Here is a 12500-nt window from a genome sequence, read left to right as displayed (position 1 = left end):
AGGGGAAACTGGGCCCCCTCCTCCACATATGGAGGCTGCTCCAGATAGTTAAAAGGAACCCAAAGGAGAGCTCCCAGATGCATCTCCTTCTCTCCTCCCTTGGAGGACCGTGTTCTCTGGAGTGCCTCTGCTGCCTGCTGCACACAATACTCCCATTCTCCACATGAACATAAAGCCCACAAAGTCCCATGAATCATCATAACCTGTCCGTCTCTGTTCACTCTCTCCTTCTCCTCTCCTGTTTAATCTCTCTTCCCCCTCTCTCCCTCTCTCTCTACCTCCCTTGTTCCACCCCCTCTCTCTTTATGTGCACATCACCCAGCGTTCTCACGTGCTCTGCCTGTAAATATGAGTGATGGAGACGTGAGGATACTCGCTGGCTCGCCACGGCCCCTGTCAACATGAGGACATACTCCGAAATTACACACGTTTACCACAGGGAGCGAGGGAGAGGAGGAGGAGGAGGAGGAGGAGGAGGAGGGGGAGGGGGGGGGAGAAGGTGGTGGGTAAAGCAGAGGGAGGCAGAGAGAGGGCAGAGGGAGGAGGGCAGAGAGAAAGGGATGATGGTGACAGCACTTGGAGGAAAAGAAAATAGGACAGATACAGTATGTGGGGAAAGGGGAGTATAAAGTGAGGCGGAGATGGGAAGGTAAAAAAAAGGCAGAGCAGTGACAAAGGGAAAAAGGAGGAGTGGAGACGGAGATACAGGAAAGAACAAAAGAAAAAACTGAAATAAAGAGGGGATTTGGAAAGGGAGGAGAGCAGGTGGAGAGGAGAAACAGCAAGAGACAGCATATGACAAAAAGGCAGAAGACAGAGAGGAGGCAAAACGGAGAAAAAAAGAAGAGATAGAAAACAGATGGGTGTAAGATAGGGACCGTGAAGAGAAAGGGGAGAGAAAAAAAGGAGGAGGAAGAGGTGGGCCTTAGCGTGATGAGAAGATGGAACTCTGCTAATTGGCGAGGCACATTAGTGGCTCTTAGACATGAAAACAGGAACACCAACAACTCCACCTCCTCTTCTCATCCCTCGTTCCTCCACTCATCTCCTCACCTCGCGTTCTTCTCCGCTCCTCTCCACCTGTTTAGGTTCTGCCCAGACAAAGCACTGCCGCTAATTACATGCCCTGTTTGACAAGCTGTTCCATTTGGAACACACTCTCTCGCTCGCTCGTCTTCTCTCTCTCACACACACACACACACACACACACACCAACTTGCACACACGCGCGCACATACGCACAATGCCAAACGCCCCTCCACCCGAAACCAATATACACCCACACAATGGTTGTGGCAAGAACTGATTCTGGAGGTGTATGTTCGTGTGTGTGTGTGTGTGTGTGTGTGTGTGTGTGTGTGTGTGTACGCGTGTGTGAGGGGGTGGACAAATGTGGAGGCTGCAGGCGGAGAGAGAGAGAAAGAAATGAAAATTTCAATTAAAATAAATTAGTTTGGCGGTGACATTAAAAGGCATTACCTCTCACTAATGGCTTAAGTTCCCGTGATGGAGTGCTCAGCGGCGCTGTAATGCATCCCAAAAGGATTGGCCAGACGCTGATGACTAATGCCCGACAAGGCGCGGGCCAACAGCCCGCTCCCAGATTAGCGGGAGAAATGGACGCGACTCCTCCGCCGCCAACGCCGCGAATCAACCAGCAAATAAGAGAGGGAGGAGGAGGAGGAGGAGGAGGAGGAGGAGGAGGAGGAGGAGGAGGACAAAACAGGAGAAGAAAGGACGACAGCGGACAGAGATCTGACTGAGCGATGAGCGGGCTAATGGTGGGGGTCAGTGGTGCCAAAACATAGGACGCGAGCCAAAGAATCACCTGGGAACCACGGTCACATACAGCCATCATCTCAGAGCCGCGAGGGAACGCCATTCCTTATACAGAGCTGCATTCCCCACACACACACATTTATATATAAAACCTGCATCTCCTCTAAGAGGAAGAGAGCACTTCTCTTCTCCTTGTTGCGGTCAGCATCAACACGGTCTCAGTAAGCGCTCGAGAGGCTGTCAATCAAGGCGCCAAAGACCATGGCAAGATGACAGCCATCCAATTACGGCCCGGCCATTTAGAGTGGTGTGAGCGCGCCGAGATAAGGCGCTGCTCCACAGCAACAGTAATAAGCTCGGGTCATAGTTATGGAGCAGCGCTACAGGAGCGGGTCCGTGTCCGTGCCCAGGGACGGGCCATACTTCACAGAGGAATTTAATGGATGTCCCTCTCTGCCCGTGTCCCTTGGCACTTTGCCTTCGTCTACCCATCTGTTTCTCTCTGTTCCTTTCACTCTCTCTCTCTCTCTCTCTCTCTCTCTCTCTCTCTCTGCTTTTCCTTTCCCTCTCTCCCTCGCTTTCTCCAACACCCACAAGAGTTAAGCCCCTCTGAGGCATGGCAACTTTCCATCCACATGCCCCGACAACCCATTCCAGAATACCACCACAAACACACACACACACACACCCCAACAAGCAAAATATGCCAACACGCCCACAAACGCATACATAATGTAAACACACACCTGCTAGCGTTTTCTCAGTGGTTTTGTGGCGTTAGACACCTCAGCCATATAATCAGCTAGTCCTGGCAGTGCCCATTCTACAGACAGGGCATTAGGAAGCATCTGAACAACAGATCGGGCGCCCGGGGCATCAATCTGTGACTCTGGGCTCGGCTACACTGGCCTGGCACTCACACACAGGCAAGGGAGAGTGGGACCTGAGATCTCTGCCATCCACAAAGAGGAAAAAAAGAGAGGAGTAAAGTAACTAAGAGAGAGAGAGAGAGAGGAAGAGAGAGGAAGAAAGAGTGTGTGCGCTGTGAGCGAGAAACAAAGAAGAAGAAAATGCAGAAATAATGTGTGTTTGTGTGTGTGTGTGTGTGTGTGTGTGTGAGAGAGGCGCATGAGAGGGCAAGTAAGCAGCAGAGAAAAGTCAGAAAGAAAAATAGTGCAATAAATGAACAGAGGCCTGGTCTCCACATGTCCACAGACCGCGGCAGGGTCTGTTATGGGTGGCCAGCAGATAACACAGACTAATTACAGTACTCATCTCTTTATCTGCTCTTATTTAATTAGCAAAGCAAAGAGGCATAAAGGCAGACACAAGCAGCTAGCACTATCAACTAAAACACACACACACACACACACACACACACACACAGCGCCAAGGTAAACATACAAACTTGGAACGAGGTACAAAACTTCACACCCCCAAATGGATCTCCATGCCAAAGTAAAAGGTGCCTCAACTTTAAGGACCACTAAATAGCACTGAAGCTCAGTTTGAAGTCATTAATCACAACAGTGGGGGCCCTTTTGGTTACCTGGGCTCACTACGCCACTGCACACAACACAGAAAAGGCCTCGTATGGAGCAGAAGAGATGGAAACATCTCAACTACAGCGTGAGCCCACACACGCCAACGCGCACACACACACACAAACTGAAGAGCTAACAAATGAGCAAAACAGCTGCACACTCATATTCCGCATTTAACTCCAAATATTCAGCCTCTCCACCAAAAGCAGTTTTGCTGGTCGCCCACACAAACGCAAACACTTGAATATTCCTTCATGCTACCAGAGAGAAACAAATGCAGCGCTAGCGTGTTAGCGTTCTAGCACACAGAATAGCTCCTCTTTAATGTGCACACACACGTACTCACACACACACACACACAAACCCGAGCTGCCTGTCTGCCGTCACAGAAATAATAACTGTTTAATCCACTTCTACCCACAATAATTACGAGCAAACTGAGACATAAGTTACAGCTAATTTAATTAACGCATGTGTGTGTGATGGTGGCGGTGGGGGTGTGAGCCTTTCAGCGTGCTATGGAGACAAAAGCGGAGCGAGAGGATGCTGAAAGAGCGGAGGCGACTAATTGAAATGGCTTCAAGTTTATTGAACTTAATTGGAAAGATACGCTCGTGGAAAACAGAGGCAATCCTTTAGATCAAGCTGAAGAGCGCCACCTGGTGTATAACGGCATCACATCTTCTCGCAAATCAATCCCCCTCTCATTGCCATGTTTAGCAATGCCTTCATAACATGCTTTGTAGATTCACAACAGAAAACAATACCTCAACTGGACACTACACAGGCAGCCTGACTCAATGGTGTCGAACACAGGCTTGACCGCCACTACAGGCCAGCTCTGTGCAGCCATCTTGCAAAACCGGTCCATTTCCCACCGCTGAGCGGCTACTGTGAATGAACCTCTGGCATTGTGCAGAGGCTCCTCACCCACAGCCAATATGGCCCAATATGGTGGGAGCCCACGTGGTGGACAGAAACAGCTTCAGCATCCCATATAGTCAGTAATCCTGGCCATCATCTCCTGCTCAGGGTCACTGAGTTACCAACACCAGCAGTCAGCGGGCACACATACACACACACACAATCTGACCATTTCAGAGGCAACAAACACTAACAAAGAGCGAAGGACGGTCTATCGACCACAATAAGCAAACACAGCCACAGCAACCAAATTGTATCAGGAATTCAGGATGACTCCATAGTAACAATCACAATCAGAACAGTCACACACACACATACACAAACACACGCAGTAACAATCACTATCAGAACAGTCACACACACACATACACACACACACGCAGGTGTGCGGTGTGACTCACCGGAGTCGTTGCGCAGGTAGGAGGACATGGCGGGGATGAGGCAGGACTGGCTGAGCAGCTCCTGCAGCACCGAAGGGAGGGCGGCGCTGTTGTGGCCTCGGCTCTCACTGCTGGGGGCCTCGCCGTGGTTCAGGCAGCCGGCTGGATTGATGTAGCTGGCCAGAACCTACGGAGGGTCACACACACACACACACACACAAAAGGAATGGGTTTGAATCCAATACCACTTAGCAAGGCTTGATTTAGCACCGACCACACTGTCGCCGCACAGTCAACTTGGACCTCACAACAATGGCAGTCTGAGTGTGCCACAACACCACTTGAATTAATAGGTAAAGAAATACAGTCTGGACTTATAGCCCCGTGGCTGAACTTGGCAGATGGTCCCCTTATGGTCTGTAAGTAATACCAACCTCCACACCTGTGCGAGCGCACACACACACACACACACACACACACACACCTGCCCACGGTGAGTGGGCCAGCTACATAGAATATGAATGAGCTTGACATTGACCTAAAGAGACAGCAGGTCACATGCTACTGTGACCGTCATACAAACCTCCATGCATAACGTATGCACTCAAGCGTGTGCGAGTTAAAGAGGCATGTGTACAGCAAACAGACAAGCACACACAACCCTACAGCTTGGTGTAGAGATGGATTCTTCCTAAGAAGCAAAACTAAATGTTTTTTATGGTCTTTTCTTCAACTAACATTGTGTGGGTCAGGTAGGTGAAAGTCAAGAGCTACTGTATCAATCTATTTATCAATGTCGTGTCTTAAATATATCTGCACAACAAATCTGATGACTACAATGGAAGAATAGGCTCGTACACCAACCACCACTATTGACCATCACTACAAAAACACATTCAGTCAGACATAAACTCGCACTCGATCCTTGACGCGATATTCTCAGACATCCTCAGACACTAACACAGACGGAAAATAACGCCGAGGGGGTTTACCTGCAGTAGGCAGGTGACGTGCTCCTCCTCCAGGCGCTGCTTGGTGAGGGCCTGCTCCACGTCCCAGCCCGAGGCGGTGGAGCCGGTGCCGAAGCCCGTGCCCTTGGCCCAGTACAGCTGCTGCTCCTCGCTGGTGCCGCCACCGTGACCCGACACCACCTGCGGCTGAACGGAGACACAGGGGGGAGGGGGGAGAGGGAGGGAGAGAGAGAGAGAGAGAGGGAGAGAGAGAGAGAGAGAGGAGTGATAGACAAGAGGTCAGGAGTGAGAGAAATGAATAGGAAGAGACAGAGAGAGAGAGAGAGAGAGGGAGGGGAGGGATGGAGAGAGGGAGGGAGGGAGGGAGGGGAGGGATAGACGAGGGGTCAGGAGGGAATAGGAAGAGACAGAGAGAGGAAAGGGGAAGAGGGGGGAGAGAAGGGGAGTGTGTGACAGGTTATTTACGTGCTCCTAAAATAACAAACACACAAACCTGCTGCCAAATGCTACCACCATCAAGCAGAGTGTTATTCGTGTGTGTGTGTGTGTGTGTGTGTGTGTGTGTGTGTGTGTGTGTGGAAGAGCAGACCCCTCTAGAGTGAGAGATTACTTGATGTTGTGAGTGGGAGCATCAAAAAGGTGTTTTGTTGGAGAAGCAAATCCAGAGTGAGCAACCCTCTGATCAAATAAACGGTAAATACAGTGTGTGAAGAGCAAATATTGTGACAGCCCGCAGTAAACCTATTAGGGAGCGCGCTGACGTGCCAAGCAGCCGGCACGGAGGCCCAAACAGCCCAACAGAGACAGAGGATACGCTCGTGGTGAGGAGAGCACACATTAAACCACACCGCTTATTTGAAGTGTACACATACGTGCACACACACACACAAGCGCACACACACACACGTCATATTGCATCCGAGGAGCCTTCTCTAAAAGGTAGCTTGGCTGCATTAGGGGCGTGAGTGGGCGCGAGGGCGCTGTCGTCTTCGTGTAAGAGCAGGTCGCGTCCAGTGATGCGCCAACTTTGACGCTCAGCCGCCTTGACATTACGCGTGAGCCTGGAACGGACGGGCGAGCACGCCGCGCGGACACCCACAGTCCAAGAATGCCCAGTCACCATGGAAACGTTGACAGCCGATGCCTACCGGCGGAGCTCAGGGCGCAAGGTGGTTGTGTGTGTGTGTGTGTGTGTGTGTGTGTGTGTGTGTGTGTGTGTGGCCGCCAAACGCATTCCCCTATGGAAGCAGCTGTCAGCCCGAGCTACAGTGGAGCGAGTCCAACCCTTGCATCACTCGCCAATACAGGCCACGTTACCCCTTCAATGACCTCTCCCTCTCTTTCACTGTCTCTCCATCCTTTCCTCTCTCTCTCCCTCTCTCTCTCTCTCTGTGAGTTGAGAGGGAAGGGGTACTTCAGTCTGTGCTTATGCCATCAGTTAGAGGGCAAGCTACTGTGGAGAGACCTAATGTGACAGCGACAATTATCAATGGACAAACATTTGAAGAGCAGGATCTGGGATGGCGTACATGCTGCCGAAGAAAAAGCAATAAAAAAGGGCAAAAAGGGGGAAGCTGTTGCACTGTGCTGGTGCTGAACAGTAAACACAAAAGCAAAAAGCACACACTAGCAGGTTAAGTGTAGAGGTCAGCTCACACCCTGTACACACAGACTGGGACTGGAACTGGGTGTATGCGCGCACACACACACACACACACACACACACACACACACACACACACACACACACACGCGCACATACAGCTTGTGCTTGGCATTCCCCTGAGGTCCAATGTCATTTCAGACAGAGCTCTGTCTGCATGCGCATGTATCCGTGCGTGCGAGCATGTGTGCGCACGTGTGTGTGTGTGTGTGTGTGTGTGTGCGCGCGCGTTGGTCGCTCAGCACCACGGATACGGCTTACGCCCTCGGCATGGCGTGGGCGAAGACTGATCACTGAGCTGGTGCTGATAAATCAGCATCACTACCGGTCACTTTCTCTCTCTCACACACACACACACACACACACACACACACACGGCCATTGATCGCAAGCTACTGCAACCACGCTCTTATCTCCAACTGGCCGACTGGCGAGCCCACAGTAATGGCTACCCGCCCGTCCGCCCACCCCAAGGACGACCATTACGACGGTGACAAGGTCCTGGCCGCCGCTCAACACAGCCGGCCCAAGGAGCAGCCCTCGCCCCTGCAAACGCCATAAATTCCCACAAAACACAAAAAATAAGGGTGTGGAGGGTGAGGTATAAAAAGAACAGGGTGAATTTTGTCCAAAATCCAATTTTGTGGCTTTCTTTCTTTGCCATATTATGAGAAAGGCTTGGAGTGACTGCCAGGAACTGCTTTGGTGAAATGAGGGAACCGAATCAACATATTCATCACCTCCGTTAAAGATAACAATACAAACATTGCATCAGCACAGCACAATGCCAACAGCTTCTTAGCGGGGGGGAAATGATGGATGATCTCTCACGATGAGACGGAGACAGACATATGATGTGGCTAACACGGCCAGCTATTCAGGTGCACCTGTCTTGTGAGTGTCTGTGCAAAGTAGTTTTGGACAGAGTAAATCACTCTACTTTTCAGACGCAGCAGGGCAGCAAGTCTTCAAATCAGTCCTCATTCAGGCCACCTCCGTTTTACTCAGCGTAAGGCCAAAGGGAGGTTGGTCCTCAGTCTACCTGAGCAGCCCCAGGCCAGAGGGCACTAGAAGTCACGCAGGTGTATGTGATGGCAGAGCCACCAGCCTGGGATGTGCTTCTCAAAAACCATAATTGCTAACTAAAGTTAGCAACTTTGTTGTTTGCAATGCAATTTCCCTTTGCCAACTAACTCAGTTGCTAACCTGTCTTGGGAACCTGGTCTTGGGAAACGCATCCCTGGTCAGTGAGAGACAATCAAAACCTACTGTAATATCTCATCAGAGAAGTCACACCAAAACAACCTCACTCAGGTTTCATACACACCGGGGACCAATATGTCCCAGCAGTCCTGATGCTTCACTTTTCATGCATTCATGAACACCTAAAACAAATGTTTCACAGTGCTACGCCTCATCTTTTTTTTTAAAAGCACCAAACCACAGCATTTTCCGGAGTGAGTGCTAAAGCGACGGTGTTTTGACATTTCTTGTAAATGAAGGCGCATGCTGCTTGCAGCCTCCATCTCATTGCTGCAGCTCTGCCTGCTGGTTTTACTGCAGTGGATGTGGTCAGGAACACGCCACTAATCCCAGCCTGGGAAAGCGCTGGGCTTTTGCTTATTTTATTGTTTTCGGAGATTTTTTCCTCTGCTGCTCAGATGCTGCAAAACACACACACACTGACACACACAAAAACACAGAGACGTAGAGACACAGACACATAGACACACCTGTGTCTACCTCTTAGACCCAAAGGGGAAAGCCTGTGTGAAGTCTAGACAGAGTGGATGTCTGGACAAAGGAAATTAAGTTTGCTGTGGAGGCGTGTGTGTGTGTGTGTGTGTGTGTGTGTGCGTGTGCGTGTGCGTGTGTGTGTCTGGATATGTGCCCTCATTCACACAAAGAGGAGGAGAGAGACTGGGTCTGAGAAGAAGCCCAAATGCTGTCTTTCAACAACTACACTCAGTCTTTATGAGTGCCTGGTGTGGGTGTCCTCTCTCTGGCTGCTGTGTATGAGCACGGGGCACAATGGCAGGGGACAGGACGTGTGTCTGTGTGTGTGTGTGTGTGTGTGTGTGTGTGTGTGTGTGTGTGTGTGTGTGTGTGTGTGTGTGTGTGTGTGTGTGTGTGTGTGTGTGAATGCGTGAGTGAGTGAATGCGTGAATGCGTGCGTGAGTGTGTGAGTGTGTGAGTGAATGTGTGCGCGAGTGTGTGCGTGAATGTGTGAGTGAGTGAATGTGTGCGTGAGTGAGTGAATGTGTGTGCGTGAGTGCGTGAGTGAGTGAGTGAGTGAATGTGTGCGTGAGTGAGAGCGTGAATGCGTGAATGCGTGCGTGAGTGAGTGAATGTGTGCGTGAGTGAGAGCGTGAGTGCGTGTTGTGAGTCTCACCTCGCTCTGGTTGCCGTTGGTGGTGGGCACGCGCGGGGCGTGGTGGCTGAGGGCGGACAGGCAGGCCAGGATGAGGTGGATGGCGCCGATCTCCAGGGCCATGCGGCGCAGCAGCAGCCCGTCGTCCGTGGTCAGCGGCGTGGAGCTGAAGAGGGCGCGCAGCACGTGGAACGGCAGCGTGGGCAACACGTTGGCCGAGGGAGACTGCAGGATATGGCCTAGAGAGGAGGAGAGGAGGAGAGAGAGAGAGAGAGAAAGAGAGAGAGAGAGGAGAAGAGAGAAGGAGAGAGAGAGAGAAAGAGAAGTAGAGAGATAGATAGAGAGAGAGAGAGAGAGGAGAGAGGAGAGAGAGAAGGAGAGAAGGAGAGAGAGACAGAGAGAGAGAGAGAGAGGTGTTGAAATCAGGAGCAGTGCTGGGGAAAAACACACACCTGGGGCGTACTGTACTGTAAGCGCACAAGAAAGAGATGCTGCATCAAAGACAAATGAGGCATGATTCCTTTCAAAATGACTTCTTTCAGAGGGAACTAGTTCTGCAGCGAGAGCCCTTTGTTGGTAAAGGAAGCTCACGGAGGGTTGTTCGAATCAAACTGCAGCGAGTAACACTCAAAGGCAAGTTTATCAGTGGGTCATTCTTCTTTCAGGATAAGGCAAAGAATATTTAGATTCTTAATCAAAGGCATTTTTCAAAGGCTATGTGCAATCAGCGGCAATAAGTAAGTCAAAGTGAGAGACGATGCATTTGAAGCGTCTCTGAGTGATTGGTCTGATGTTGGATGTGTTGCTGGTTGGGTCGCCTGAGTGCATCGTAATGATGTCGGGAGGACCTTGCGCTGTGTGTCCTCAATCTTGATTTTGTAGCCAAAAGTTATAAGACTTGTTTAACTGTGTGTGTGTGTGTGTGTGTGTGTCTGTGTGTGTGAGTGTGTGTGTGTGCGTGAGTGTGTGTGCTTGTGTGAGTGTGTTTGCGTGCGCGTGAAAGAGACAGAGTGTATTTACAAGAACAATAAACGTCTAATCAACGGCTGAACTCAAGATATCCTCCATCCCGTGGAGAAAATGACAAGGGTATGGAGAAAGATGATATGATCTCATCAACCAATCAAACGGCATGACTGCCCCGAGAGGAGATGATGGCAAACTAAGTCACGGCGGACATGGACACTCAAAAGGACAGGCACACATACGTGCACACATGCGCACGCTCTCTCTCTCACACACAAACACTCGGTGGCCAGGGACTAAGGACAAGTTAATTTGGCAGGCTGATCATGTTTAGGCTGTGTGACTGGTGTCATAACACAAGCTGGCTCTGGCAAAACACCATCCATCAATCACAGGCTCCCGCTGTTCTCTCAAGGACTGGGGACAACAAGGGGAAAAACAGCCCTGCCTGAGGGATGGACACACACACACACACACACACACACACACACACACACACACACACACACACACACACACACACACACACACACACACACACACACACACACACACACACACACACACACACGTCAGGTCTAGTCAGAGTTCTGATCTATGAAAGGGTGGAACTTTTGTCCACGTGGTACAGGGAGTCTTCCTTGTATCCATTTCCTTGTGATCCCTGGATCCTTGTTGTGCCTGGTGAACCATAGGTCTTGCCAGGTGTGCACACCTTATAACAGAAGGCTCCTAATTCACTGTACCCGACTACAATTGCTGTCAATGGACAGAGGGAAGCCAGCTACATTAGATCACTGGCCGGCTAAGTTTTTCATCAGTCGATGCAGCAGACACATTGATCGGCTGCGCCAGCCAAACCCGATCAATCAGCTGTCCGTCAAGTGGAGTTTGGGCACTTGAGGAAGTGAATGAACCGGCGCTGGGATGGCCATTGATTTTCCTGCACACACGTACTCAGACAGATAACGCGGCCCTGAGATCTAAGAGGCTTTCCTCCCCTCTCCAAAATAGCAGGACTCCAGGACTACTGCTGCTCTGGGCCCACAGGACACTGGAGGGGAACTCCTACTTTAAACACCCCTTCAATCTGTTGCCGAGGATCTCCGCTTGATATGTTGAAAACCAAAGCAGATACTTTGAAATAATAATCAATGCTATACAAAATGTTGACTTTCTATAGACAAAAACATTCTATAGACAAAGATATTTATTTGTCTGTCCTCAAGTCACCGTTACTGCACCATTGGAAATGCCTCGGTAACACACGTTTGTTTATGCAATTGAAAGGGTCTATAAAAGCAGGGAGCAATTTGTTAGGAAGTTAGGAACTAAAAAAAAAAAAAAAAGCTAAAACGCACCTAGACTCACAATGATGCAATTGTGTAGAAATAACAAAGACAGACGGTGCTTTTCAAACAAAACTCGGCTTCTTTCTGTTTCAAGGCTTTGCATTTGCGTACATTCGTAGACCTTGGCATTCTGTTCTGGCGGCGCAGGGGCCGCGTCGCCATGGAGACGGCGGCGGACGGTGGCGGTACTTACTGCCCTCTCCGTCGTCCGTGACGCCCAGCACGAGGCGCAGCAGGCACTGGGCGTGCTTGCGCTCCTTGAGCAGCACCTCGGCGTAGCCGGGCAGGCGCAGGAAGAGGCCGAAGGCGGCCAGCGAGTGGGCCGGGATGGGCGACATGGTCTGCACCGGCGACTTGATGGGCGGCGGCTCGGCGGCGATGGTCTCGGGTGCCTCGTAGACCAGCTCGCCCGACTGCTCGATGGTCACCCACTCAAACTGGTCGCTGTCCTTGGGCTTCTCCTGGGTGCTGGAGGCCACGACCGGGGCGCTCACCTACAGAGAGAGAGAGAGAGATGGAGAGAGAGAGAGAGAGAGAGAGAGAGAGAGGG

General features: G+C 50.8%; 1 protein-coding gene across 5 annotated transcripts in view; it reads right to left on the bottom strand.

The window, feature by feature from the left end:
• birc6 (baculoviral IAP repeat containing 6) overlaps positions 1–12500 on the bottom strand; it is a 126746-nt gene that overhangs the window by 46625 nt on the left and 67621 nt on the right. For 4 of the 5 annotated variants that reach the window (XM_062519838.1, XM_062519842.1, XM_062519840.1 and 1 more), the window contains exons 62-65: positions 12144–12444; positions 9654–9871; positions 5620–5784; positions 4649–4814 (exon numbers count right to left, since the gene is read on the bottom strand). In XM_062519838.1, coding sequence (XP_062375822.1) covers positions 4649–4814; positions 5620–5784; positions 9654–9871; positions 12144–12444 — 850 coding nt within the window. The remainder of the gene's footprint in view (positions 1–4648; positions 4815–5619; positions 5785–9653; positions 9872–12143; positions 12445–12500) is intronic. The other variant, XM_062519841.1, reaches the window with a different exon arrangement.

The sequence above is a fragment of the Sardina pilchardus genome, chromosome 18, assembly GCF_963854185.1.
Source record: "Sardina pilchardus chromosome 18, fSarPil1.1, whole genome shotgun sequence".
Lineage (NCBI taxonomy): Eukaryota > Metazoa > Chordata > Actinopteri > Clupeiformes > Clupeidae > Sardina > Sardina pilchardus.
The sequence above is the reverse complement of the archived record's forward strand: the minus strand, read 5'-3'. Positions and strand labels throughout refer to the sequence as shown.